Genomic DNA, 27242 nt, shown 5'->3' with positions numbered 1-27242 from the left:
ATGTGGTCGCCAGACATGAAAGCAGTCCGGGCAACGATCAAGTACGCAATGGCGACAGGGAGATTGGATCTTGACGAGGAACGACGATGCAGCGAGAAGCACAGCAAACTGAAGTCTGTAAGCTCAGTTGATTGATCAGTTCTTGAAAAACAGAAGGGCGTATTCTGTGCTTACCAAGTGATTGCCGTGGTGATGACAGCTTGCGGGTGGCCCGCAATAAACGGCCGAAGATGCGATCTAACACTTGTGGTGCTTGAGCGACGCAGGGCACGGCTCTATAGCCTCGACCACCCTACAGCCGATATGGAGCACGAATTGGAGGCCGGGCCTGTCATCGCTCGGCCCCACATTACGGCGCAGGCCGAACCATCCGGGCATGACTTACAACTCCACGCCCAATTCTCCGGCCATGGCTGAAATCTTGAACAAAATGGTGTTGTTGTGGGCTCTAGCCCTAAATCTCTTAAAGCATATGCCAGGTAGCACCCACCTACTTTTGTGCACAGCAGGCCCTCGGGCTACCCCTCTATTCATAGCTTCTGCAACTCTGTATCTCGACCTGCATCATCTTGATCACTAGTTTGCCCATCACTCCGTCAACCGGTCATTCATATCGGATGGCTTACGACGAGTTTAGAGCCCTCTAATGCAAAGGGCCGGTGGCATTTTTGGCTGCAGTCTTGGTGTGATTAGTACATGGGCAAGGGGGTAACTACATGCATGATAAAAAGCTCGAGGGGTTGACAGCCCACCTTGGCGGCTAGTCGGGGAGGCGTTTTCGGAGCTCTAACGAGGAGTGCGCCTGGCGAGCCTCATTGTGGCGCTTGAGGCTGGTACCCCGCGACGGCACGAATGGGCGGCAGCCTGATGCCAATATCCATCCGCCGAGGGCCTGAGCTTTCAGCCTTTCGCACCAGCCCGTGGCCCAGGTGCACGTCTATCAGTCTGGGAACCGGGATGCTTGACGACTTGAGTACCGCTCGCCATTGCGCTTCTGTGTATTCGACAACATCATTGCCCAGTGCTGCCCAAGCACCCATCATTGGCTTGCCGCAGCTAGCGGGGTGACCGGCCGAGCTCCGGGTTGCAGGACGCCGGGTGTCGTGGTCCGACTCAGCGCCGCTCAGGTGGCCCCATCCATGTCGCTGGTTCTGTTGTTGACGCGTCTCCATGGCGAACGCTCAAATTCACGGCGTGAAAGCCAGCAACGGAGGGACTGTTAGAAACGAGATCCACATCGGCGACTCACACTCTCAGCGCAACTTAAATCTCACATTCAACAAGTTTGTCTTCAACAACTACCCACCGGATAGGGCCCAACAGTTGCTGGCTGCGCCTGAGAGTGGGTCTCCCTGTGTTACTACCTGTCTTCATGTTACTCATCTACCGAAGTACCCATTTATCTACCTTGCCTTGGGCAATTCTTACTTGAGGATCGTCCCGACTGGATGAAATCTAGCAGCGGTGTCTCTCATCAGTCTCATGCTGACCTGGACGCAGTTGCAAGATTCGCCATTCCCGTTGTAACGAGTCTCCAGACCGGCCACACCCATCCAGAAATGTCACTGTCATCACCAATAAAACACGGAGCTGCACTGGACGAAGACGAGACCCGTACGGGTGCCCCTGGTCACACAGACCTCCATCTCGACGACGCCGTCAACCGCGATGCGCCCTTGTACATCCTGGACGTCTACGAGGACGACTACGAGCACCTCAAACGCAGGTATGATGTCGATGACGACATGGAGGCCTTCCCGGAGAGTCTCTATCAAAAAGACTGCGCAGCAGCGCACGAGGACGACATCCGGAACGCCGTCTCGCAGTGGCTCCACTCGTCGCGCGAGTCTGCCCTCCTGACTATCGATGGGTCCGAGTATGACGACCATTGGACTACCCGCTTCGCCGTGGAAGCCGTCCACGACGCGAGACTGCACCCGAAGCACCAGCGTGTTTGCCATCACTTTTGCGGCGAGCGACCGGGTGAGAAAGGACCCTGGCCGTCTCGCGTCGTGGCTCATCTTCTTGCTCAGCTGGGCCCCACGCAGGACGCGAAGACGGCCGACCTAACCCAGTCGCATCACAATTGCGTTAGAGCAGATATGGTCCCTGTCGACAAGCTCTGGGGACTATTGGGGGGCTACGTAAGGGCAGCGGGCATAGACTCGATCACCATCATTTTGGATAGAATTGATGTCCTGTACTGTGAATGTGCGGACGTCAAAGCGACGGAACGATTTTTCGCCTTTCTGAAGGGCTTATCATGGCTGATGAGATTGGGGCCTGTGGTACGTGTTATGGTGACGAGCCGGAACTTGGACTCAGAGATCCTGGAGCGCATTCGAACCGCCTGCTGAACAATAATCTGAGGCTTGAGTAGGCACATGAGCAACGGACGAAGACTGAGCGCTTGTTACCACTTAAGCCCTAGAATACCTTCCCTGTTGAGCTCCGGTTCTTGTCGTGCAGCCCGAGAGCCCTGGTGAACTACCAAGGTATCCAAGTGACCTCGGAAAAAGGAGCACACTCTTTGGCTACCAACACAACTAACGAGAGGATCAGAGGAAACAAAATATTTTGAAAGTAAAACGGCAGTTTGATAACGCACCTCCAAAATCCGCGCATCCGACTCGCAGTGACTTACTCTCCGGTCTGTCCTCCACCCCTCTGTACCGTCTGGATTGTCGCAACCCTGTTCGTCCTTGGTGCTCTAAAGGAGTCTCTGAACGTCTCAGCAAGCATGATGACCTCGTGGATGTGGCTTTCGTCGACGGCACAGCCCCTCTGCTTAGCCAAGGCCGAGGCGGCTCGGACGCAGGCGTGGATCTGTCTTCCGTCCATCTTCATGGCAAGTTCGGATTTCCGCACCACGGTCAAGACCTTCTCGAGCCTGACACGGTGGGATTTGGCCTCATCGCTAAGCGATTGGATGGCGCTCTCCCAAACGTCTTCCTGAAAGGCCTCGCAGCTGCTAATACCCAGCAGTCTCAGCGCGTGGTCCACGTGCGACAGCAGCCTGTCATTGGGGGGCCGGGGATCGACAGCCGTCATGAAGACGAGAGCCTCGGATTGGGCAAGCTGGAAACGGAATGCCGAGTTCAAAGCATTCGTTCGTGGGTGGTGCGGGTCTCGATCCCTAAAAAAGGGGGCGACGTCCTCGAGCAGCAGCAACACCCTCCAGTTCGCAGCACTCCGGAGCACAGCTTCCAATCGTGTCTCCATCACGTCGGGCTCTATCCCAAAACTGGCGCAGCTGACCGAGTAGAGGGGCCTCTTGTATTTATTGGCCAGATATTCTGAGAGTTCGTCTTGTCAGTAAGGTTTTCGATCGCCATCACCAGGCAATTAGGGAAGCAATGGCGCCATACCCACAATGAACGTCTTCCCTGACCCGGGGTCACCTTGAAGTAGAATGTTGTTTCCCCGGCGTTTGGGTGGACCGCCCAGAGTCGTGTCTCCGTTCCCATCCAAGTAGCTTCTTACTTGCGACTCAAGAAGGTGTTGGGCATTCGCTGGGATGTAGAGCACCGTGTTGGAGACATCCGAGTACAGGGGCTCATGCAGGTCCATGATCCGCACCTCGCGCCAGGACCCGTGTCTCAGTGAGAATGCCCAAACTCTCGAAGGGCAATACTGGCGCAGTTCTACATCGTCGATGCCGTCTGCTTCGGCCATCTGACGCGGCTGCCCTTGCGTAGTACAGAGATCCTCGTCGTGCTCGACCCCCGCTCCATACGGCTTCAGACGCAGCCTGGCCCCAAGGCAGGCGACACATTCGCGTGTACGGGCTGGACAAGATGCTCCTGGATGCTTGCTAGGGGTTGTGTAATCAATTATAACCCGCACAGGATCCTGCCATTCACGTCCAGTCAGCCAACGATAACTTGAGCAAGTTGGTAAGATCTGGGGTACTTACAGCGCCCAAGGTGACGGGCCACGCATCGCCTTTATATTCGCGACATATGGGGCTACCGCCGTAAAGCTGTTGAAAATCCGTCCCACGTTCAATCAGCTTCTTGGGGAGGCTGGGGTAGGTTTTATGGATGTACCAGTCCGGCCACACGGCGAGAGACCGAATCCTTCGCGTTGATGAATACCACGGCAGCACCAGCAATTGGTAATGCGGAACGAGACGCTTGCCGGTCTCATTGAAGTTGACATAGAAGGCATGCACATGTAACTCCGCTGCATGTGCCTCACCGCTGGCGCGTTCAACCCTGTCGACTTTGTACGCTCGCCATCCGCCTTCGTCTCTGCTGTACAAGGTTGAGCCGGCGGGGAATAAGAGATGGAGACGATCAAAGGCGATCTTTCCGTCTTCTGAGAAGCTGATATCATGGTCCTTTGGTTCCGACCTGATGATTTCCAAGGCCAACCGAGCGGGTCCGCTTGCGTCCGAGTCACTGAGCTCTGATAGCTCAGAAAGACGCTGGCAAATCATCTCTGGGCTCGTAGGACGACTTGGACCGGTACCCAGTTGGCCGCCCATATCCGGACCGACGCTGAACTCTCGAATGAGGAAGGGGCAAATAATCAGAAAGGTGAGACGCCCCTTAATTCTCACCCTCTCTAACACTTGCTCTCCAGTGCCCGGGCGCGGACCTTGTGGGAACGGTGGCTCGACGACTGCCCGCTTTCCCGGGATAGAATCAAGCTAGGCCCGGAAACCAGTAAGCATGAGTCTCACACCAGGGAATGGGTTAGCGTACGGAGTATCTTGCCTCTGCAAACTGGAATCTGGCCGTGGTTCCTGAGGCAACGGGGCTTTCGGCGGGTGAACAGAGGCCAGCCTTGCCAGAGTCGAATCCCTCAGACGCGGAAGACATTGGCTCATTAACGCCGATCATGTCCATGACATGAGAAAAGCCTTTGCTCGTGCCCGTCCCCGAGCTCGGCGTCAGCAAGCTTGCTGGCTTGGTGGTTGTGCTGCTCTCCTCGGAGTCAAAGCGAGCCTCCTGATCCGGATCTCTGCTCGACATGACTGCCCAAGTTTGTAGTGGTGTTGGCCAAATCCTTTCCACAAATTGCATCATGAGAGTTTTGAATGTTGGTTGATGCGCCAAGGGAAGTTTGGAGGCGGGAAGGTTAGACGCAGTAGGTGAACTCATCAGTGTGAAAGCAGCGGTCAAAAGGGTCGGTATGGCCAGGGCAACAAGACGAGAGGGGAACTGAGCCACCCAACCCCAGGCCATTAGGTTGAGGGCAATTTCGCTGTAAATATGTAGAAGTGCGTACCACTGGGGGCCTTCTCCTCCCCCCCCCCCCCCCCTCCCCTTTTCTTGCTTCACCCTTCCCTCTTCCGCTTCCCCTTTTCCCTCCCCCATCATCCGTTCCGCCTCCTTGCTTCTCGTCAACCAAGTATGCCTTATTGACTGACACGGCAAGCGGTACCACGCCACAGACACATTCCTCACGCAATCACCGGTGCCGAGACCACACGCAACTCGCTCCGACCCTCCATCCGCGCCCGTGTTCGCCACGAATCCAACACACAAACCGCTATAAACAACCTAGCCTGAAGTGATGTCAGGCTGTTCTAAAGTTGGATATCCAATAGTGTTGAGGCCTGGTCACCCTCGCCGCGACTCTACCTGCAACTCATCACATGCCGCAGGCATCCTACAGCTGCAGGGCGAACATGTCGTCCCTTCGAGCGCCACTATTGGTGAGATCGCTAGAGTCCTGCAGCGAGCAAGGCATCTCGAGGGTGCAGTCAGCTGCAGGACTCTGCAAAAGTCATTCTCATCTCGGGGAGGCCGCCCAATCCAATGGTTTCGAGCCCTAGCTGGCCTCCTCCCGCCCCTTTCTCGCCATCTTCCGTTCAGTTATTTTTTTTTACATTCTTACTAACTTATCCGGGTACTATTATTGGCCTCCTAGCTTACAAACACCGGTTTTCCTGGCCACCATGTTGCGGTGAGGCATCATCATCCGGCTTGTCACATAGAGTGTTGCCTGCTTCCCCCCTTGACCAGCTTCCTATAACTCCCTCCTTTTATATCTCTCATATACTTCGTTTACTAGTCACTGAGGTGAAAATATTAGAATAATCTTGCCTGAGAACAGAAAGTTGTCCTGGTTGTGCAATCTTCTAGTTACGATCGGTACTCATAGTGAATTACGCCGAGATTCTGCAGTCAAACCACCACCACCCTTTGCATAAGGGCACTCAAGATTCCAACGCATCAATAACATCAGGGGTGAACCAAATAACATAAGTGGCCAGTTCGCTCAAGAATACAGTCACGATCAAAGACGGGCGCCAAGTTGTAAGTTATGCTCGGAGGGTCCGGCCTTAATGTGGGGCCGAGCGGTGGACCCGGGCCCGACCTCCGAGCCCGAGCCCCACATCGCGGTCCTGGTGGCTAGAGCCATGAGCTGGGCAGTAGAACACCCAGTGTGGAAGACACGCGAAGATGGTGATATTCTTTAGTTATTTGTGTGCAATCGACCGATGTGATGGCCTAGATGCAAAGGACAGCGGTGGTGTTGGGCTGCACCCGACGACTTTCATCAAGTCACAGCAATGCCGCCGCTACAATGTGGTTTGTGCTTAAACCGGGTATCATACGTCATTATTTGGACTTCCACACTTACATTCTCTCGTCTCTACATTGGTTAGGACGAGACATGCAATCTTTACCATCCTCTAATCCCTTCTGAAGTTCTGCTGAAGAAGAGCATCCCAAATCCACCGACACAAAATTTAAACAGACCCAGCCGCCTCCTTAACGTCCCCCTTCTCCGTCTCCTTTGGCGGCGGCGGCGTAGCATCCCCCGGCGTCTTCTGCACCTCCTCCGCCACCATGCGAGCATGAATCGTCTTGGGATGCGACTTGCCCGTGGCATCAAGGTAGATGCTCCTGACGGTCCTGGCGAGGGTGTGGCGGCTCTCAAAGATGGGGAACAGGCCGACGCCGATGAAGGAGCAAAAGATCCAGATGATTCCCACGGTAACCCAGCCAGTGAAGAAGGGCTTGCTGAAGATATAGCCGGTTCCGTACATGGGCATGGGCCAGAGGATCAAGAAGGCCAGCGTCTAAAAAGGCAATGATAGTCAGTGCTGAGCTCTTGTGCTGTGCTTTGTTTGCAGGTGTTCGGTGATAAACGGGACGTACCATGACGACCGTCGCTGTCTTGCTGATCTTCCCTGCGCGCTGCAATTTCTTCTGCTCCTCCTCAAACTGGACCTGCGATTCACTGTGGCCTCCCGGGATCTCTTCGAGGTCCAGTCCCGCAGCAGCAGCCACGTCATGATCATCGCCCATCCTGATTTCCATCATCGACTTCCAGTCGTACTTGTCCAAGCCAAAGATGAGGGTGAAAATGGCAACCAGGACGACGGGAGAGAGCAAGGCGGCAACGTTGCCGGCTAGCATAGGGTTGTTGGAGCCGGTGCAGGCCACGCTCAGCTCGCCACACTCCTTCTTGGCCGTGACCAGCCAGGCAACGAGAGCGCAGACGAGGCCGAGGATGGGCGAGAGAGATGCTGCCCACTTGTTCTGACCGGCCCAGATCAAGGTGAGCGTCGCTGGCAGCACGGCCGCCGAGATCACGACACCCATCATGAGGTACAAGTAGCCCATTGAGATGCCGGCGTAGTACAGCCCGACGGAGAAGGTGGCGATGAAGAGGCCGTAGCCCATAACAAAGGCGTGGCTCGTCCAGATGAGCCGCCTGCCGCTTGCTGTTGGGTTGAAGTAGGTCCGGTACAGGTCGTAGGTGCAGATGGTGCTGACGGCAATCAGCTGACTCGACGTGGCGCTCGTGACGGCCATGAAGACGATCAGAAGGGTGCAGACGGCGCCGCCCTTGCCGAGAATGGCAACCGCGGCGTAGGGGAGCACCAGGCCGGCGCTCACGTCGGCATCGGCCATGCGATCGGGGTACGTCGGGAACCAGGGGGTGTTCTCCATGGCCAGCGCGGCGAGCCCCATGGTTGTCGCAGTCAGCCAAGGGATGGCGAACCAGCTGAGGCCGCCCAGAATGTAGCCGGGGAGAGCGTGGACGGGCGAAGCGGCAATGGCCTTGTTGTAGTAGCCGTTGTCGAGGAAGACAGTGCCGAAGTTGCCGACGATGTTGATGACGAAGAAGATGGCACCCTCGCGGGACTGCATGGTGAGGTAACTGCCGTCCTTGTTACCCTCGACTGGGTGCCGGGCAGCGGCCTGCACCAACAAGTCGTAGACCGCGCTGGGCGACCCCAAGACGTCGTGGGACGCGTACGTGGTCAGGGCAAAGATGATGATGATGAGCAGCAAGATAAACGTGTGAGCCCAGTCGGTCAAGATGGTCGCCTTCAGGCCGCCGACCATTGTGTACGCGACGACGCCGACGGGAAGAAGGTAGATGGCAGCAATGGTGTGCATTCCTGTCAAGGCATTGACTGTGGCGGAGCCGCCAACGATCAACATGAGCGAGACCAGAATGTTGGTGGCCAAGCCAAAGACTAGGAAGACGATATGGGCAAAAGTGCCATATCGAGCCTTGATGATCTCCAGGTATGTGTGGGCGTTGGGTGCGCGCCTCTTGAGCTCGATCGCGAGGGTCGCAAAGAGCAGGATCTGGACGGTGGCGCCGGAGGCGTACCAGAAGGGACCCGAGATGCCATAACGGTAGCACACGCCGGTACTCTGGAGCAGTGTGGCGGCCCATGTCCAGGAGGAGACGACGGCTGACGCCACCAAGCCTGATTTGACTGTCCGCCCTGCCGTGTTGAAATGTTCTGATGTTTGCACCTCACGGTTGTATCGACGTAGGATGAAGGTGACGAGCATCATGCCTGGCTTGACATTAGTGACCAGCCCATGCACTCGGGTAATGGTGATGTTGGGGCTACAATACCTAGCGCAAAGAAGCCTCCGAGGCCCAAGACGATGCCATAGCCAACCCCTTGGCCGAGGGCGGCATTGGCGATGTGTTCCTTGTTGGACGGAGCGTGATCCATCTTGGGTTTGCGGTCGCTCCGGTCGATGGCAACTGGAAGTGAGACGGGAGGATGACTGCAGTGACGACTGGAATGTCCAGAGGCACAAGGGAAGGCATGCAGTTGTTATACTTCGTCTTGCCATATGCCATCATGGCCTTTCCCCCGGCCGGCACCGGAGAATCGGTTATCTTGCCTTATCTTCTGGGACCGTTCAATCATGAGCAGAGGCCCGTACCCGCAGGAAGGAACAACGGTCTCATGCCATGCGATAGAGCTGTTTCCAGGTCGGGTTGGTTACCCGCAACATGGAAACATAAACCTGGGGGACATGGGAGCGAAGTGCTGGTCCTCCCCACTCACAAAGCTGTCTTATCGCTGGGCGCCTCCTCAGGCCAGACAGTCTTGTGGGCTAAACCCGGCATGGCGGTTTTCTCATGGGAGTGAGACATGCATCGCATGGAACTTTGTCGAGAGCACACGAGACACCTGTACTCGGTTCCGTGTAAAGCACGTCACATACGGGTGTGGTGGCAGACATGAAGCGAGTTCGACTACCGGCGCCATCCGGCTGCAGTGCCGGCCGTGCAGTCAGAGAGATAAGGCGAATCGATGGGTCATGGGTCTTGGAGAGGACCCTTGTCGTTGAAGCAACTCTGCGGTGGGGCCAGCCACTGACATTCTCTGTGCGATCCATCGACGACCGAGCTGACATACGGGGAAGAAGCGCAAGACGCGCAAGACACAAACAATTCCAGAGCTGGCATCGTCATTGCCACTTGAGGTTAGGAGTCGACATCTAGACTAGGCTGATGAGGACGAAGAGGGAGGTCAGCAAACTGCACCGGATGAATGGGTCAGCGCCAGGCAATGATGTGCATGCCTCACGTGTCTTCTGGTCCGCCATGAGACACAACTCGCAGCAACACCGCCTGTGCCTGCCTGTTAACTACCGCAGTAGACGTTGACTGCAGTAGAGTAATGGAGCCAATGAGGCTGATCGAGCCTGGTGCTTACTCGATGGTATTTGACCAGCTACGTCGCTCCCATCTTCGGTCAGACAGGGCTGAAGATAAGGAGCTTTCTGATGTGGTTCTTGCTTCGATTCGGACCCTGCTGTTTGGTGGTGGGATTTTGGATGAGCTAACGGAGAGATAAGATGCAGGAGCTTGGGCCAATCAGTGGGGTCAAAGCCCAGCTCCATGTGGGATGCGCCCTTCAACCCTCTGCTGATTGTCGATTGCTCAATTGCTCGACGTAAACTTTCACACTTCCTCTGGCTATCGCGTTGCGAAAAGACCTTCTCGATAGACATGGTTTCGCCAAATAGTCAATGTCTCTTACCAGAAACCGATTGCCGAGGGAACTCACACCAGCGCTGGCTCCGCGGAGGCGCTTTGCTCTTGAAGGCCGGGCCGGTCGAAGTGTGGGGGCCGATCGGCACGGTACTGCGGCACACCACACTACCTGCATCTCTCGCAAAGCCCTGTATGCATTTGCAACCGCGACCTTAACTTTCCTTGACCTGGATGACGATGCTTGGAACCTCGCGCACGGCCTTGCGATTCGGAACATAGCGTACGATGATGACGGAGCAGTCGTCCGCCTTCGAAATTTGTATTGATCGTTCAAAAGAGCTAGGCCTGATTGCCTTTCGGTGAGGCAACGCACAGCCAATCGGATCTGGTTCTCCCAGGGCTTCTCGAAATGCCAAGAGAACCTAACAACGGGCCGTGACCGCAGGGCCTGGACAGCCTAACACAGTACAGCGGTCGACTTCACTCAACCCATTTCGGGATCGCTTCAACGACGATGTTGCCGCCAATCGGCGCCCCAGGGATTACAACATACGCCAGAGAGTAGTTCTACGCAGCAGAGCAGGAACCACATTTCCCCAGGTGCGCGAGTGCGATTCCCACTCCATCCGTTCTCAAACGTCCCGACGCGACTGGGTTGCCCAGGCGCGCTGTTTCCGAGCCTTGTATAGACGACCGTTGATGACGAATCGCACCCCAACATCACGACCTGAGGTTGGCCGAAGAGAAGCTGGGTACCATGGCTCAAGACCAGAGCAAGCAGGGCCTGCTTCGCGAGACCGACGGACTCTCCGAAGATGGCATTGGGCTTGATTCCGACTCGGACATTGCTGCGACCAGGAATCTCGACCGCGAACCTCCCACATCCGGCCACGTGCTCCACGCCCAGATGAAGCGACAGCAATGGGACTTCATCCGGTTCTTGGGACGGCGCAGCCGATGCTGTATCGCCACGGTATCCACCATCATCGTGCTCTGGATACTCCTCAGTGCAGCCGGTGCCTTCTTCTACAAGAAATACCAGGAAGAGCCGTCATACGGCCAGTCGCCGCCGTGGTACCCCTCTCCGAAGGGCGGCATTGCAAAGAGCTGGGCCGTGAGCTACGAGAAGGCGGCCAAGATGGTGGAAAAGATGACATTGGCGGAGAAGGTCAACATTACAACGGGGACAGGGTGGCAGATGGGCTTGGCGGTGGGCACCAACGGGCCTGCCGTGCACGTTGGCTTCCCTCAGCTTCAACTGCAGGATGGACCCTTGGGCGTCAGATTTGCCGACAACATCACCGCCTTTCCGGCCGGTATCACCGTCGGCGCCACCTGGAACCGGCAGCTGATGTATGCCAGGGGCAAGGCCCACGGCATCGAAGCCCGCGGCAAGGGCATCAACGTCCTCCTGGGTCCATGCGTTGGGCCACTCGGCCGCATGCCAGCCGGCGGACGCAACTGGGAGGGATTCGGAGCAGACCCATACCTGCAGGGTGTGGCGGGCGCCGAAACTGTCAAGGGCATCCAGAGCGAGGGTGTCATGGCCACCATCAAGCACTTTGTGGCCAACGAGCAGGAGCACTTCCGCCAGCCGTGGGAATGGGGCCTCCCGCACGCCATCAGCTCCAACATTGACGACCGCACGCTGCATGAGCTGTACGTGTGGCCTTTTGCAGACGCTGTGAAAGCGGGCGTGGCCGCCGCTATGTGCTCTTACAATATGGTCAACAACTCGTACTCCTGCGGCAACAGCAAACTGCTCAATGGCATTCTCAAGGACGAGCTCGGCTTTCAGGGGTTCGTCATGAGCGACTGGCTTGCGCAGCACTCGGGCGTTGGCTCGGCGCTCGCCGGCCTCGACATGACCATGCCCGGCGACGGAGTGGGCTGGGCCAATGGCGAGTCGCTGTGGGGTCCGCAACTGAGCAGGGCTGTCCTCAACGGCAGCGTGCCAGTCAACCGGCTGAACGACATGGTGACGCGCATCGTCGCGGCCTGGTATCAGCTCGGCCAGGACGACGAGACCAAGTTTCCGCGTCAACCGCCCAATTTCTCCTCGTGGACCGACGATCGCATGGGCGTCCTGGCGCCGGGGAGCCCCAGCCCGCAGGACAAGGTTGTGGTCAATCAGTTTGTGGATGTCCAGGCTAACCATTCGGTCATTGCTCGCGAGGTGGCTGCTGAGGGCACCGTGCTCCTCAAGAACGAGGGTTTGCTGCCCATTACCCGCCAGGGTCTGGATGCGTCCAAGCTCGAGGTGCGGCGCCGTGATCTTGAAAAGCTCACTGGGAAGAGACACTCGGGCAAGTTCAAGATTGGCGTGTTTGGGGAAGATGCTGGCCCTGGAAACGGACCCAACCATTGTAAGGACCGAGCCTGGTAGGTTGACATTTTGAGTGTTTCCCGTCTTTCGTGCCAAGTTTTGACTAACTCCTGGCTGCAGCAACCAAGGCACGTTAGGTTCTGGCTGGGGTTCGGGGGCCGTTGAGTTTCCATATCTGGTCTCGCCCATCGAGGCCCTTCGCAAACAGTTTGACAGCTCCAAGGTCGAGGTTCACGAGTATCTGACCAACAAGCCTTCCCTGAACGACGACAAGACCATCGTAGATGACCTGGAGCTGTGCATTGTCTTCGCTAACGCCGATTCCGGCGAGGGGTTCGTCAAGTGGGAGAATGTGCGCGGCGACAGGCCGGATTTGAACCTGCAGCGGGGCGGCGACGATCTCATTGTTAATGTGGCGTCCAAGTGCGGCTCGGGTTCGGGCGATGTCATTGTCGTGATCCACGCCGTCGGCCCCGTCTTGATGGAGAAATGGATCGAGCTGCCGAACGTCAAAGCTGTCCTGCTGGCTAATCTCCCAGGCCAAGAGTCTGGAAACGCTCTTGCCGATGTGCTCTTTGGCGACACCAACCCGTCCGGCCATCTTCCGTACACCATCGGAAAGTCACTCAGCGAATACGGTCCCGGCGGACAGGTCCTCTATCTGCCGAACGGTGTTGTTCCGCAGCAGGATTTCTCTGAAGGCCTATACATCGACTACCGATATTTCGACAAGCACAACATCGACCCACGTTTCGAATTCGGCTTCGGCCTGAGCTACACCACGTTCAATCTCAGCAATCTGCAGGTCGCCTCACACAGGCACAAGTCTCCTCTCCCTGCACCCCGCCCGAGCCCAGCCGCAAACCCACCGAGCTACCCGACCACCATCCCGCCAAAGAGCGAGGTACTCTTCCCGACCGGCTTCCGCGCACTCGAGAAATACATCTATCCTTATCTCTCATCGGTGGACGACATTGAGCCCGGACAGTACCCCTACCCCGACGGGTATGACACGGCCCAACCGCTAAGCGGAGCCGGCGGCGACGAGGGCGGCAACCCGGATTTGTGGGCCATCTACGTCACCGTGACCGTGGACGTCAAGAACGATGGACCTGTCGCAGGGGCGGCGGTGCCGCAGCTGTATCTGGAGTACCCGGCCAAGGAGGGCGTCGAGTTCCCCATCAGGGTGCTGAGGGGCTTTGACAAGCTGTATCTTGCGCCTGGTGAGAGCCAAACGGTGCATTTCAGCCTGACGAGGAGGGATTTGAGTTATTGGGATGTCGCGGAGCAAAATTGGGTCATGGTTGCGGAGGGACAGTACAGGTTTAAGGTTGGCTTCAGTTCGAGGGATTTGCTGCTCACTGGGACATGGTGATCATTGGGATATAGACTAGACGGCGTTAAAATGCCGAATTCCCGTGTGTAGGGGGTTCAATGATCTTTTGAGCGGGTTGCATCAGACGGAGTCATGGTTGATGTTGGGCATCATCGTCCTAAAGTTCACGAAAACGTTGGCTAGATAATACGATATCAAGGTATTTATTTCTCTACTGCATACTCGGTATCGGGGGAGCATCTTCAGACTGTTACTTGCCGCAATGTCTGGTCGGTTCCCAGAAGAACAACTGAACTTGCCTCCTGTCTGGTTCTGAAAGAGCGAGTGCCCCTATTTCTGTTGTTCTTCAAGGGTTAGGGAATTGGTGCAGAATCGGTGGACATTGGTTCCCCCTAGACCCTGAAACTGCACAAGTGCCCCTCCCGCCGCTCGGATCAAGAGGCTCACCGCACCTTCATCCAACAATTGCCCACGTATCCGGGATCAAAACAGACACGCGGTCCTCTCCCCTGCGCCTTTTCTCCTTTACTTCCCCAACTCCGCCTTGCGGGCGACGTCCAGCTCTCTCGTGCGACAACACCGAGTTACCCCTCCGAGTCCATCTCTTGAAAGCGCACAATCTTCGAGTCGACCGGGAATAACGTAGCATCACGACCATGTCCGGCGCCGACGCCCCCGAGATTCTGGCCGCATACGACGCGGTGCGGTCCGACAAGGACGAGACCAACTGGCTGCTCATCTCGTACGCGGCGGCGACGGGCAACCAGCTGGTGCTGAGCAAGACGGGCACGGGCGGACTGGCCGAGTTAGTGGACGAGCTGGACGACGGGCAGGTGCAGTACGCCTACGTGCGCGTCGAGTACGCCAACGACGCCGAGAGCAAGCGCGTCAAGTTTGCTTTGATCGTCTGGATCGGCCAGGGCACAAAGGTCATGCGCAAGGCCCGCGTCAGCATCGAGGCCGGCGCCGTCAAGAAGGTGCTGTCGCACTTTAGCGTCCAGGTGGACGCCGACGACAAGCGGGATCTCAGCGAGGCCGATATTGTCGCCAGGTTACGCAAAGCCGGCGGCGCCGACTACAATGGCGGGAGGGGGTGACCGACTGGTCCTGTTTTACCTTACCTTCAAGGGGTGCCCAGGGGATTATTGTCAAGCATAGCGCGGTACGACGGAATAGATGGCTTCCATTCTCGTAATCATTCTCCTCGTCGATGGCGGCCAGCGGGTACACAGCAGCGGTGGCAAGGATCGGGACATGCAAGTCCTCCAAAATGCACCCTTCGGATTGTTCGGATTTGCGGAGTTAACAAAGGCACACTGCCCGGCAATTGCACAACCTCCATCACCACCTACAGTTAAGTCTCGAAAATCATCTGCTTGCTACCACTCCAAATATCCAGATTCCCCAGCTTTGAACAAGTTTGAGAACTACAATTTCTCATCCCTTCAGAGCCATGGCTCGCTTCTTTATCACCGGATCCTCCGATGGCCTCGGCTTGCTAACTGCCAAGCGTCTCATCGCCCAAGGCCACCAAGTCGTCCTTCACGCACGCAATGCAGATCGCGCCCGCGACACCTCGGCCGCTTGCCCCGGCGCCGAAACGGTGCTGGTGGCAGACCTGAGCAGCATTGACGAGATAAAAGCCCTCGCCGCCGAAGCGGACAAGCACGGCCTCTATGACGCAATCATCCACAACGCCGGCGTCTACCTTGGGATGGATCGCGTGCCGGGCAAGTCGGGACTGCCGACTCTTTTTACCGTCAACACGCTCGCTCCCTACTTGTTGACCTGCCTGATGGCCAGGCCCAAGCGGCTCGTCTATGTCTCGTCGGGCATGCACAGGAGCGGACGGCCGAACTTGGATGGCAAGGGACAACACCAGATCCTCCGGTCTAGCTACAGCGATAGCAAGCTGCACAATGTCATGTTTGCCAAGGCCTTTGCCCGTCGCTGGCCGAACATTGGCTGCTACTCTGTCGATCCGGGATGGGTTCGTTCCCTGTTTGCTGATTCACGCTTTTAATCACCGAGCTAGAGCTGACCTTTTGGGTGAAAAGGTTCCGACAAAAATGGGTGGTTCCTCCGCTCCAGGGCGGGTCGCGGATGGGGTTGATACCTTTGTCATGCTTGCGTTGGGTCATGGGGAGGCGGGATGGAGTCCCGGTGGCTATTTTGTCGACTCACGCGAGAGTCAGCCGAGTGCGGTGGCAGGGGACGTAAGGCTACAGGACCAAACTTCTGGCCGAGCTGACCCAGATCAGTGGTGTCCCAGTCCCTGAGTAAGTGCAGAGGGTGGTTTCTGAACTCTCTGGTGAACTGTCTTGTGTGGTGACCCCAGGCTCAAAGGGAAGCGTTTGCTGGCAGGCTCGAGAGTGCCGCACCAGACACAAAAGATTTAAACAGTTGCCATTTCCGTCTATATACAGATACTGTGCAACAGACTGGACTCAGTTGGCAAAATCATGGATGTCAGCTCTGATCCCACTCCTTTACCGCCCCCGGAATGACCTGCTCATGCATTTTCTATGCCTTTCCCAAATCCGCCGGGATGCTGGCGCTTGTATTATGCAATAGAAGTTGACTTCGGACGTTAGCTAACAGCTGCCTACTCGGTTGCTACTTGATTTGTTTGTAGTCCGCAATGCCATTACGATAGTGGCTCGCTAGCACATCATTATGGCAAGTATTGATCCATGACGCAAACTCAAACCGGATCCAAAATCAGTTCGATATTACCTGTAGGCAAGTCACATCGATGATCGAATTATTTACAATCGCCATTGGTCCGATCTGAGGCCAGTAAGACCGCAAAAACGGCACGTTCTGATGCAACTGTCTTAAGATTTGACCTGGGTGATATATCATACTGTGGCGTGATGGCGTTTGTGGGTTGCCATTTCATTTTTGCAATCAGCTAGTTAACGGCAACAGGCCTCTGCTTATTAGCATTAACGACTAGTTCTAGGGCCAAGGTCCAGAACGGTGTGTTGTTTGGGATCGTGATATATATGGGAGTCAACAAGAGCAACAAGTGGCCACGTTCCCTCTCTCCTTCTTGTCATCGCCCGGAACTTGATCGCTACTATCCACCACCTGACCCGTAAATCAAACGAGATGCACCCCATGGGCTTCTTCGGCAGACACCGCCTGCTCTCGCTCGGCTCCGAGGCAGGCGAGAACCGTGCAAACAGCCTTACAGACAACAGGCTTCCGATGCTCCGGCAAGGTACCTGGCCGTCGGGAGCGCGCACCAACTTTGTTGCAGGGCTGGGTGAGTTTGTCGGCACCTTCCTGTTCCTGTTCTTTTCCTTTGCCGGTACCCAGATTGCCAACACGCCTCCTCCCATGCCGCCCGCCGGCGGTGGCCCTCCCCCGCCCGACGCGTCCAAGCTCATGTTCATCGCCCTCGCCTTTGGCCTGAGCTTGATGGTCAATGTCTGGGCCTTCTACCGAGTCACGGGTGGATTGTTTAACCCTGCGGTATGTGCGCCTCTAACTCCATCAGTCAAGCTTTGTTGTGTGCTGACCTCAACTCGCCCTTCGTGAACCTCTTAGGTTACCCTCGCCCTGTATCTTATCCGCGGCCTCTCTGTGGGTCGCGCTCTCGTAGTCGCGGTGGCCCAGTTCCTGGGCGGCATCGCTGCTGCTGCCGTTGTCTCGGGTCTGTTTCCCGGCCCGCCGGCGTTTGCCACGACTCTGGGTGGAGGGGCAAGTATTGCCCAGGGGCTCTTCATCGAGATGTTCCTCACCACTCAGCTTGTCTATGTCATCATCATGTTGGCGGCCGAGAAGCACAAGTCGACCTATCTCGCCCCGATTGGGATTGGAATCGCCTTTTTCCTGGCCGAGCTCATTGGTGAGTTGAAGCCTCAATCGTCCTCGCGGTCAGCTGCACGGCGGGTCTTGTTAAGGTGCTGACGCGATCTGAAGGCGTTTACTTCACTGGCGGCTCGTTAAATCCTGCTCGCTCCCTTGGACCAGCCATCGTGAACCACAATTTTCCCGGATACTTCTGGATTTACTGGCTCGGCCCGTTGCTCGGGTCGCTTCTTGCCTGCGGCTTCTATTTCTTGCTCCAGTATCTCAAGTTCAGGGACGTCAATCCCGGTCAGGATCGGTGAGTGTCGTCCGGCTCCGCCGTGCTTCAGACACCTTGGTTCTGAGCTGACCTTGGACAACAGGGATGACGAAGAAAAGTTCATACGCGAAAAGCACCAAGACGGAGAAAGGTTTGTGCGGGAAGAGCACCACGACGGTGGGCCGCCGACCTCTGAGCACAATGAGCTCGGGGATGCCACAAACCGTGGGAACCATGCAGCTGTTGGAGTGCAGACCGAGCCATAGTGGGGAGGTGAGCAGGTTCGCATGCATGCGGTCCTAAAAACTTGAATTGTTCGCATGTGGTGTGGAGGGGACGAGTGTTGTGAAATCAGCCTTGTGGGCAGAAAGACGGCTCTGATGGTTCAACTTCGGCCTCGCGTTGAATGTGCGATGGAGCGGCGTAGCATGAGCAGCGGCGGAAACGGATGGTCAGTCTAGAGGAGGTGTAATAAAGGAATAGGATAACCCGTTAATCTTGAGGGTCACCGCCTCAGATTGCCGGCACCGCGGGCTGTGCAGAGATGTGTAAATCCATCTAGCGCTCATCGGAACATGCTCTTTTATCATCCAGGACATCCGTGGAGGCGAAACGACAAAATCTGCAGTTCACCCTTTTAGTCCCAGTAAAGGCCGCTCTCTGGGCCCTGCTTGATATAGTAGAAGTCGCTGCTGTTTTGACTGGAGTCCGATGTCGAGTTGTCGACCTAGGTGACTCGGATTCCTCGAACTCACCCGGACGAGGAGGTAACGGATATCGCAGCCAGACGCCCCTCGTATCCCACCAATCCCGAGCCTTCTGCTCCCATTCCAGTCCTAAACCACCCAGATCTACAAAGACATTCAATGGGAGCTCGACCACAACACGTTTCTCCCGCACTAATGGCGGGGAGCGGGCCACAGCGTCGGCGATCGGTCGCAAAAGCATGCGGTCAATTTCGGGAAGGGCGTCGGCAGGCCGGACTTTGCCATGGTTGTACAGACAGTCCTGGAGAGAGAGTACAAGGGAGCGCAGGTTCGGAAATGGATGGCACAAGTGACGGAGATTGGCCGCCAGCCGAGCCCTGTCCTCATCCGGATTGTGTGTCCGGCCACGGCCCAGACGAACAGGATTCCCAAACAGAACGAGCTCCCACCGTAGCTCCAGGGACGTAATCCATGCTAGGCGCTCCGGTAGAATCAGATGACGAGGTGGCTGAAGAGGACGTCACTCTCGATGGAATACATGTTTGTAGAATAGAGAACCTCAATGCCCTCGAGGTAAGCCTGCCGGCACGCCAGCAGCCACCCCATCGCGCCGACCTTGCATTTTCCTGGAGCCGCGATCATCTCGGGCGGCCACAAAAAGCAGTACATGGCCTCGCCCCGGAGACATTTATCGGTGTGAGGTCCAGGGGGATAGTGATAACCATCTCTCGCCAGGGCATGGCGCTCCCACCGGGAGCCAGGTGGGAACATGCGATGGCACACGCAATTGGTCCACCGCCAGGCACGGGGTGCGTCGTCTGCGGGGAAGTAGTAGGGGCTCAACGGTGTTGGAACGTGAACCCTGATTCAGGGGTGCCAAGACGGACCCACATGTGGCTGGTGATAGACACCCTGGAGGCTGTCTGGAACATCGGACAGTTGAGAACACAGAACACAATCATCATCAGAAACAACCAAAAATTGACATCCTCGTGACACTCTGCGACCACTGACCATTTTCCCCTTCGTTTGCCTCGTAGCGGTTCCGACAAACGGCGACACGCCGAAGCCGTGAACGGGCGCGGTGCTGGCGTCAAAATCTGGCGTCAAGCGGTCGCACGCCGAAGCGCGCCGTGGGGGTGCGAATTGCATGTCCAAATGCAATGTGCGGCTCCCAAAGGCTGCCGTCAGGGTACGCCGGCGTAGCTCGGGAGGCAGTCGAGCCAACGTGCCGAGAGTGGCCGGGGATTGCTCCGAGACGGCTGGCGTTAGAGGACGCGGCCGCTGGGCAGGGAGGAACGGGAGTGAATCTGCATCGTGTTCCTCATTTTCAATTCCAGGCCTTCTGTTTTTGCCTTGCCCGGATGGACTGGAGCAGCCGGCGAAAGCCGTTTGAGACAAAACCGAGGTTCTCTGCTGACATTGAACGACGCCTGAATCCATGTGGAATGTAGGTAGGAGCAGGGAATCTGCTGCCGGACGACCTCCCTGAGTCCTCTGTTCAAACCAAGCCATGGGTCGGAGAGCCGGAAGAAGGTATCGCGAAGCCGCGTTTTGCCGGCGAAGAATCCAATGCACCGAAATCGCGTTTTCGGCGATTTTGTGATGGCCATTCCGTTTGATGCCCCGGCACTACAAAAGGCTGACTAAGCCACGGTCAACACCACGGCGGGCATCATTTTGATGCATTCGCTGATCAAGGAGTGTCGGCATTATGCATTGTTGAGCGGGACGACCACGAAGCTCCTCGGCCCTCACGAGCCGTTATACTGCGCCGTCAGCTTGCATGCAGCAATCGGCAACCACGTGGCCAAACTAGGGTTACGAAATGTGATTTGCATATTCGATCTTCAAGCCCAACCCATGAAAAATTTCATTTCCTAGGACCATGAAATTCGAGGAAATGGGTGACTAAGCCAGGGTTAGCATGCAATCCTAGGGAATACAGGGCCAAGATGGTCAAGAACTTACTCAATTTTCTGGTAATCTAAGACAGTCCGGCAAATACCTTCAATCTGCTCGGTGATAAGCTGTCGGCCATCATTTAAGCTATTCGCAGTCGTGGTTTGAGTGCGTCGTGGTGGTTGGTGTGGTTTTGAGCGGTCTGCGGTGCATTTCATGGTTTGGGATGGTGGTGAAATTTGTGGCCCTCCGTGCCTGACTAAGGTGGTAGAATTCTATTCCCATACGTAACCCTCGCTCAGCTCAGAACAGGGATGGCAAGGCTCAACGGTTACCTCCATCGGATTGGAGCAGTACCGGCAGATCAGTGCGTGTGCGGGCAAGCCACAGAGATAGTAGACCACTTCCTCTTCCGATGCAGAAAATGGACGGCATACCGAACGGAGATGCTCGAATGCACAGACACCCACAGAAGCAACATTTCGTTCTACGGATTACCTAGGAGGGAAATCGCCATCGGATAAGAAAGACTGGACTCCCAACATGGCAGCCGTCCGGGCAACCATACGGTTCGCAATGGCCACAGGGCGCCTTGACACGAACCAACCGCAGGCCGACTAAACCACCCAACCCACCACAACACACCCAACCCACACCCCTCACCTCGTGCCACGGACAGCAGGCACCGCTTCAGCCGCCGAAGATAGGACGTTGAACACTTGCAGAATCGCCTTCAAGCCAGCCTACTTAACAACCCTACTAACCCACGAGAATCCGCAGAGGAATCGTATAAGAGAGGACATGAACTAGAATGAACTTTGTATGGGCTCCGACGAGATCAAGACATATCTTGGGATATGTATAGTTAGTCAGATTGTAATAGTTTCCCTTTCGGGTTATCCGCCGGGCGTTGATAAATTGTATTGTATTGTATTGTATTGTATTGTATTGTATATAACCCTCACCCAATATTCACTGCGCGCCGAAAAGAGGAAAAAGCGGAAATCTAAGGGAATGGCTAGATCGCACACGGTCACGGCTATATAGCACGGCGCTATCCCTGATTCGGCAGGGCTCCCGCGGTGCCCGTGCAGTGGTACAATCGTGAACTTCATGACAGCTGCCAAGTGGAGGCACAGAAGCTGCGTCGGCTTGATCAATCGCGTTCAATTGAAGTCAACGCAAATAACATGAGCTCGTTCCCATTGCTTTTGTGATATTCTTGAAGGTACTGACTATGAACTACACATTTACGGCTTAGCAGTGTGCTCCATGCAGCTGCTTGCGATTGTCAGCTACTGCGGGTTAGCAGCATCCTGGCGGTAACAGGTTGTGGATGGAAGTTGAAGCGGGAAGTTGGGGCAGCAGCCGGCTGCTGTAGTGTGCTTTGGGCAGACGCCGGCCTGTGGCCCGCTTGGCAGCTGTCAGGAAATTCACGATTGTACTGCTGCACGGGCACCGCGGGAGACCTGCCGAATCAGGGATAGCGCCATGCTATATAGCCGTGGCCGTGTGCGATCTAGCCGTTCCCAAATTTAAAATCCGGAAATGGGAACTCCATTTTCAGTTTAAGACCCCTTTTCCCCCGGCTCTCTGAGATTCCGTAACCCTAGGCCGAGCATGCCATTCCGGGCTGGAAACATTACCTAGCACTTGGTGCCATCCTGTGGGGGCCGTAACCTCAGGTGTTATTTGACAAAACCCAGACCTCCTTTCGAGATTGCGTTGAACGGGGTGGTCACTCTGAGAGTGTCTGCTTATCGTACCGAGGCCGGGTTCTCGAAGGAGAGTTCAAATAATGCACCAACTGTTCGTGGAGGGGCGGGGGCGTGGTAGGCCGGGCAGGGGAAGGTGCATCGAAGCCGGCCAGTGGTGCACTGGTGAGTGAGGGACATACATGGCCATGGAGACGTTTGCGTTAAGAAAACCACTCACGGCCCTGCAAGACCCCTTTCATTTTCGCCGAGTACAAATACGCACGACGACTTTAGACGTGTTGCTCGCATTGGTAGGCTAGGTACCGGTACCTAACTAGGGAAACGTTGCTGCCCAGCCGGCACCGCTACTCAAAGTGACTCTAGAAATTCAGAAGCCAGCTACTCTTGTTAATAAGGGATATCCCATCTTCCCTCCACTTCAACCGGCGTGCGAGCTTTTCTCGTAGGGCTGAAGCACGACCACCGCAGAGCTGTCCCAACACATGCAGGCATCGGCAAGAGCCAACCAGGGCAAAACGGGCCAGGGCGCTGCAACATCAGGCTTCCTTAAACATGGATCGTTGGAGCTAATAAACGTGGCTTCTCGACGAGAGTTTGACGTTTTGGGTAGCCGGTGCGGGCGGTACTGCAGCGAGCTCGGTTCTTGGCTGCATCAACATCCTCAGCCGCACCGCAAAGTCAATTTTCCGATGGCTTGCTTAGGCCGTATTCTCCAGGGACAAGAGCAATGCCTCATTGTGGCGTTCCGCATGTTTCACGCGAACCCATTTCTCCCCGCGGCCCTGCTGGTGATACCTATTTCTTGACTCACGTCAAGGCGATGCCCCATGGCCACACCTTGTGCGAGGATTTCCTCTATTTATCTACTCGATGGAATAGCGCAGACACTTGCTTGTTGCCCTGGGCTCTTTCTATCGTTTGCTGACACTCGCACGTTGTTATCGTGGCCAGCTGTCATCCGCTCCTTAGATCTTTTCTTGGTCAAGCATGGCGTCTGTTTGGGGGCTTGGGAGGCTTGGGAAAAGGAACAGCAGGAGAGTGAAGATTTCAAGTAGGTTTGTCATCTAACCTGCGGCAATACTTACCTCACTAATCGCCGACCAGAAAAAGGCAACCCAACGTCGAGGCCGTTTTTCACGCGGATCTATGGCATTGCGACAGCGCTAGCCGTCACGCTGGCACTCCTTGGTGTCATTATATTTCTCAAAAAGACCCTTCCTAATGGCTCAACATCATCGTTTGCGCTACCCCCTACGCCCACGTTACAGGCACGGGAGGATGAGGGCAGATCAGACGGAGGACTGGACGCCCGAGCAGTCCTTACGGTCGGGGAGAGGCCTCCTCTGGAACCAGTGGCAACCATCAATTTCCCGGTATTCTTTAGCAGCACGGTGTCTTGCACGACAATCGAGATTCCTGGCAGGATGGTGAAACGGCAAGGGTACAGATCGACAAGTTGCTCGACGAGCTACTTTGCTGTGACGCCCACGCGGCCGCAGATATCGTCGTCCACAACGTCCGTACCGCCCACAACGAAGATCGACAGTCCTTCGGCGACCCTTGGTCCTTGTATGACAAGTCGGATTACCTGTGGGAGTAAGGACTGCAGCACAACGTATTTTTCCATTGGGGACTGCAGCGCAACATCTACCTCAACGACGATATCATCATCCTCGTCCTCTTCGAGCACTATCTTCACCACGACTCGTCCCCCCATGACAGCCACTACACCAAGTTCGGCCTCAAGAACCATCCCCCCCGCTACTTCCAAGCCCGCAAACACAAACACATGTCTCGGAAGCACGGTGTCTTGCACGACGAGCCAGATCATTGCCCGAGGAGGAAGGAGAGCCGAGCAGGTCTATTGCAGCACCTCTTTTCACAGACTAGAGGCGTGCTTGACAACATCGATGACGCCAACGACGACGACTACTCCTCGATCTGTCTCTCAGGTCACCAGCCAGATTACTCCAAGCACCTCAGTCACTTCGACTTCGACAACCATGACGGTATCCAGCGCAACATCTGCGTCGACAACCTCAAGTTTCCTTCCCTCGAACCTCCCAGCCAGTTCTACCAGTACATCCATGTCGGAGACCACTAGCCGCAGCTCAAGCATCGTCTCGAGCTCCGAGGACGCCTCGAGTGGCCCCCTGCCCAGCATGACTTCAATAACCTCTACACTCCTATCATCCTCCACAACGACATCCGTCTCGTCATCCCTATCATCCTCGTCGCCACAAACCCCGTCACAATCATCAACTGCGCCAACCTCACCAACGACCTCTTCAGAATCCTCAACCCTGCCATCCACGGACCCATCGCCTTCTACCCCATCATCCACAGCTTCTTTGAGCTTGCCATCCACAATCTTATCGTCCACAGGCCCGTCATCCTCGGAATCCTCGTCCTTGCCGCCCATGACCTTATCGCCTTCAACCTCACTATCATCATCATCCGCGACCTCGTTATTCCAGCCACGTCCGACTTCGTCACCGTCTGTATCATCTCTGTCATCACCTTTGTCGTCTTCCCTGTGGACGGCGTCGTCTTCATCCTCTTCCGGCCAAAGCACGCCCTCAACGTCGGCTCCCGAGACTTCATTGGCTTCAGAAACCACCTTGAGTCTGCAAGCACAGTCGACTGCCTCTGTGACGGGCTCTGCTTCCGGGGCGTTGAGTGGGATGTCTGAGACGCAAGAGTCGACGGTCACACCATCCGCATCGGCCGCACGGGAACCTACCGATGTTTCTGTCTCTGAGCAGTCATCGGCTCTAGGCCCTACGGGGACAAGCCGCACAGCCACGCTGGATCCAGTATTGACGACATCAGCCCTGCAGACTCCAATCATACGGTCAGAGACAGCTTCCAAGGCATCCACCTCCCCGGCCACGACCTCTAACCAACTCACGATTTCAGCATCCTCACGAGCGACCTTAATCACATCGTCAAATACAATGTCTAAGCCGTCCACCTCCCCAGCTACGACCTCAGTGCCATCGTCATCCAGTACCTCGGACGCGCCAACTGCTGCGCCTCAATCCATTGATTCAGCTGGCTCACCAACAACAAGTGGAGCCTCCACATCATCCCCGTCGACCGCACTAGGAGGCGGTTTCACATGGGAGGTGACTCAGTCGGTGGCAGGGCACCACGCCCCACTGATTTTGGCGAGAGGATTCATGGTGATGATGGGGGCTTTCTACAACCAGCAGATCATTCACGAGCCCGTGAGGAAGATGCTGGGGTCGGGGATATCCGGGGGAGAATTGGCTCAGCTGTCGTTTGGTGCCGGTAGACTCGGTCTTATCATGGGCCAGTTCGGTTCGATATTTGTCGCCGGCACCTCGTTCGTTGATGTGGACTACTGTGAGAGAGACGGCATCGCGACCGGCATGACGCCTTGTCCTCCAAGGATTAGCGGCAACCCTTGGGTGTTTGATGTGATTATCTCGGTCCTCGTCGTCCAGGCGTCCATGGTCCTCTATTCCTTGACTAAGTGGTTCCAAAAGCCGGGCGGGATTTCGGCAGACCCAACCACCATTGCCGGGGTCGCAGCGGTCATGGGCCATCCCGAGGTCGAGCAGCTGTTTTCCTCGTTCCCAGGTGACATGTCTGAGGATGAGTTGAAGGACGTTCTCAAGGGCCACAAGTTCATGCTCGGCGAGTTTGCGATGGAGGACGGCATCGTTAAGTACGGTATCATGCCTGTGCCTCTGGAGGACAGACAGGACGAAGACGACAACAATGGTATTTTTGGCAGGATTGGCCAGCAGTTCAGCGGGGTTAGGGAAAGATTGGCAGTCCCGGCCAGTTGGAAGCCAACTCCCTTGGTGGTTGATCTGTGTTTTGGAGTGTTTATACTTGGTCTGCTCGGTCTTGTCCTGGCCGCCTTGGCTACGCTCGACCAGCCGGAATTTCTCTTTCCCCAATCCGTCACCTCCAACAGAATAGGCATGAAGATAGGCCTTGGCCTCCTCGGCGTCCTGATCTCCCTCTATTGGGGCAGAATCTTTCAAGGTATTCGGTTCACTTAACCCCTTACCGAATCCCAGCTCGCTGACTTTCGTGAATAGAGACGCAGACCATGACGCCTTATCAACGCCTGTACCACTCCTCTTCCCACCCCTTCCCAACAATTCTTCTCCGTCGACACACCTCTCCGCTCTGCGCCATCCTCCCCCTCCTGCGCACGGCGCACCTGATGGCGGCCTCAGTCGCAATCACCGCCTTGCTCAGCGAGGTCCTCATTGTCACACTCGCAGGCATCGTCCTTCCACAGCGCGTCGACGAACTTCAGGCCGGGTCACCGACAGAAACCCTTATCTGTGCCGCCATCTCGGCAGCAATCTTGCTTCTGATGCTCATCCAACTGGTCGCAATCCTGATCTGGCGCCGGGCAGGGCCAAAGATGCCGAGACGGCCCGGCTCGATTGGGATGGTCATGACGTATCTTGCTGGCACCGAGATGGTGAGATCGTTCTATGGCCTTGACAAGTTGACCAGCCGGGAAAGGGACCGCATGGTGTGCAGCAGGGGCAGGGTGTACGGATATGGATGGCGGAAGGAGGGGGATGCTGGGTGGTGGCGCGCGGTTGTTGAGGAAGTTGGCGAGTCGGCAGAAAGGAGGGGATTCTTAGACGATGGGAGTACAAACAGAGGGGAAAGGGGAAGGGAGGAGGGGAGGCTTCTGACAAGGTGGTTTTAAAAGTGAGAGTCTAAGTAATGGCAGGAAAATCTACGTAGACACTTGAGGCGTTGAATACCTCTGTTACACTGCAATCCCCCAAACGAGGACTTGAGTATACCCAGTAAGCACTGTGTTGTCGAGTCAAGTGTCTATGAAGAAACGAACCGCAACATAAGGTTCCTTTCAAAACACTGTCCTGTATCCAGCGCTCCAGCGCTCGAGATACAGGTTGACTGACGTACTGGCTCTCATAAGCCAGTA

At 56.0% G+C, this 27242-nt stretch overlaps 10 protein-coding genes across 10 annotated transcripts; 7 read left to right on the top strand and 3 right to left on the bottom strand.

Annotated features, from left to right (window-relative positions):
* Positions 1-1170: 1170 nt before the first annotated feature.
* N657DRAFT_637903 (uncharacterized protein) lies at positions 1171-2357 on the top strand (the record flags this gene model as incomplete). The annotated part of the gene is made up of 2 exons (XM_062791544.1): positions 1171-1342; positions 1501-2357. The coding sequence occupies 2 exons, from the start codon at positions 1171-1173 to the stop codon at positions 2355-2357; spliced, it is 1029 nt and encodes a 342-aa protein (XP_062642396.1).
* Positions 2358-2640: 283 nt separating this feature from the next.
* N657DRAFT_637902 (uncharacterized protein) lies at positions 2641-4979 on the bottom strand (the record flags this gene model as incomplete). The annotated part of the gene is made up of 4 exons (XM_062791543.1): positions 2641-3296; positions 3369-3852; positions 3917-4654; positions 4710-4979. 4 exons carry the CDS (start codon positions 4977-4979, stop codon positions 2641-2643), a joined length of 2148 nt encoding a protein of 715 aa, XP_062642395.1.
* Positions 4980-6706: 1727 nt separating this feature from the next.
* Positions 6707-8947, bottom strand: N657DRAFT_583352 (Na+/solute symporter; the record flags this gene model as incomplete). Its single annotated transcript, XM_062789669.1, has 3 exons — positions 6707-7039; positions 7119-8782; positions 8845-8947. The coding sequence occupies 3 exons, from the start codon at positions 8945-8947 to the stop codon at positions 6707-6709; spliced, it is 2100 nt and encodes a 699-aa protein (XP_062642394.1).
* A 2034-nt stretch (positions 8948-10981) lies between these two features.
* Positions 10982-13925, top strand: N657DRAFT_685092 (glycoside hydrolase family 3 protein; the record flags this gene model as incomplete). The annotated part of the gene is made up of 2 exons (XM_062796747.1): positions 10982-12606; positions 12671-13925. The coding sequence occupies 2 exons, from the start codon at positions 10982-10984 to the stop codon at positions 13923-13925; spliced, it is 2880 nt and encodes a 959-aa protein (XP_062642393.1).
* Positions 13926-14542: 617 nt separating this feature from the next.
* On the top strand, positions 14543-14983 carry N657DRAFT_583361 (actin depolymerizing protein; the record flags this gene model as incomplete). The annotated part of the gene is made up of 1 exon (XM_062789670.1): positions 14543-14983. One exon carries the CDS (start codon positions 14543-14545, stop codon positions 14981-14983), a length of 441 nt encoding a protein of 146 aa, XP_062642392.1.
* Positions 14984-15339: 356 nt separating this feature from the next.
* N657DRAFT_583330 (NAD(P)-binding protein) lies at positions 15340-16165 on the top strand (the record flags this gene model as incomplete). Its single annotated transcript, XM_062789668.1, has 2 exons — positions 15340-15876; positions 15944-16165. The coding sequence occupies 2 exons, from the start codon at positions 15340-15342 to the stop codon at positions 16163-16165; spliced, it is 759 nt and encodes a 252-aa protein (XP_062642391.1).
* Positions 16166-17009: 844 nt separating this feature from the next.
* Positions 17010-18404, top strand: N657DRAFT_713571 (aquaporin-like protein; the record flags this gene model as incomplete). The annotated part of the gene is made up of 3 exons (XM_062797451.1): positions 17010-17405; positions 17442-17742; positions 17817-18404. 3 exons carry the CDS (start codon positions 17010-17012, stop codon positions 18005-18007), a joined length of 888 nt encoding a protein of 295 aa, XP_062642390.1. The 3' UTR covers positions 18008-18404.
* A 759-nt stretch (positions 18405-19163) lies between these two features.
* N657DRAFT_637897 (uncharacterized protein) lies at positions 19164-20284 on the bottom strand (the record flags this gene model as incomplete). The annotated part of the gene is made up of 4 exons (XM_062791542.1): positions 19164-19533; positions 19563-19594; positions 19686-19981; positions 20179-20284. The coding sequence occupies 4 exons, from the start codon at positions 20282-20284 to the stop codon at positions 19164-19166; spliced, it is 804 nt and encodes a 267-aa protein (XP_062642389.1).
* A 2994-nt stretch (positions 20285-23278) lies between these two features.
* Positions 23279-24983, top strand: N657DRAFT_685088 (uncharacterized protein; the record flags this gene model as incomplete). The annotated part of the gene is made up of 5 exons (XM_062796746.1): positions 23279-23342; positions 23396-23664; positions 23739-23807; positions 23931-24380; positions 24453-24983. 5 exons carry the CDS (start codon positions 23279-23281, stop codon positions 24981-24983), a joined length of 1383 nt encoding a protein of 460 aa, XP_062642388.1.
* Positions 24984-25248: 265 nt separating this feature from the next.
* N657DRAFT_685087 (uncharacterized protein) lies at positions 25249-26999 on the top strand (the record flags this gene model as incomplete). Its single annotated transcript, XM_062796745.1, has 2 exons — positions 25249-26311; positions 26368-26999. The coding sequence occupies 2 exons, from the start codon at positions 25249-25251 to the stop codon at positions 26997-26999; spliced, it is 1695 nt and encodes a 564-aa protein (XP_062642387.1).
* Positions 27000-27242: the final 243 nt, after the last annotated feature.

Source organism: Parathielavia appendiculata (genome assembly GCF_033297405.1).
Source record: "Parathielavia appendiculata strain CBS 731.68 unplaced genomic scaffold N657scaffold_41, whole genome shotgun sequence".
In the NCBI taxonomy this organism is placed as follows: domain Eukaryota; kingdom Fungi; phylum Ascomycota; class Sordariomycetes; order Sordariales; family Chaetomiaceae; genus Parathielavia; species Parathielavia appendiculata.
The sequence above is the reverse complement of the archived record's forward strand: the minus strand, read 5'-3'. Positions and strand labels throughout refer to the sequence as shown.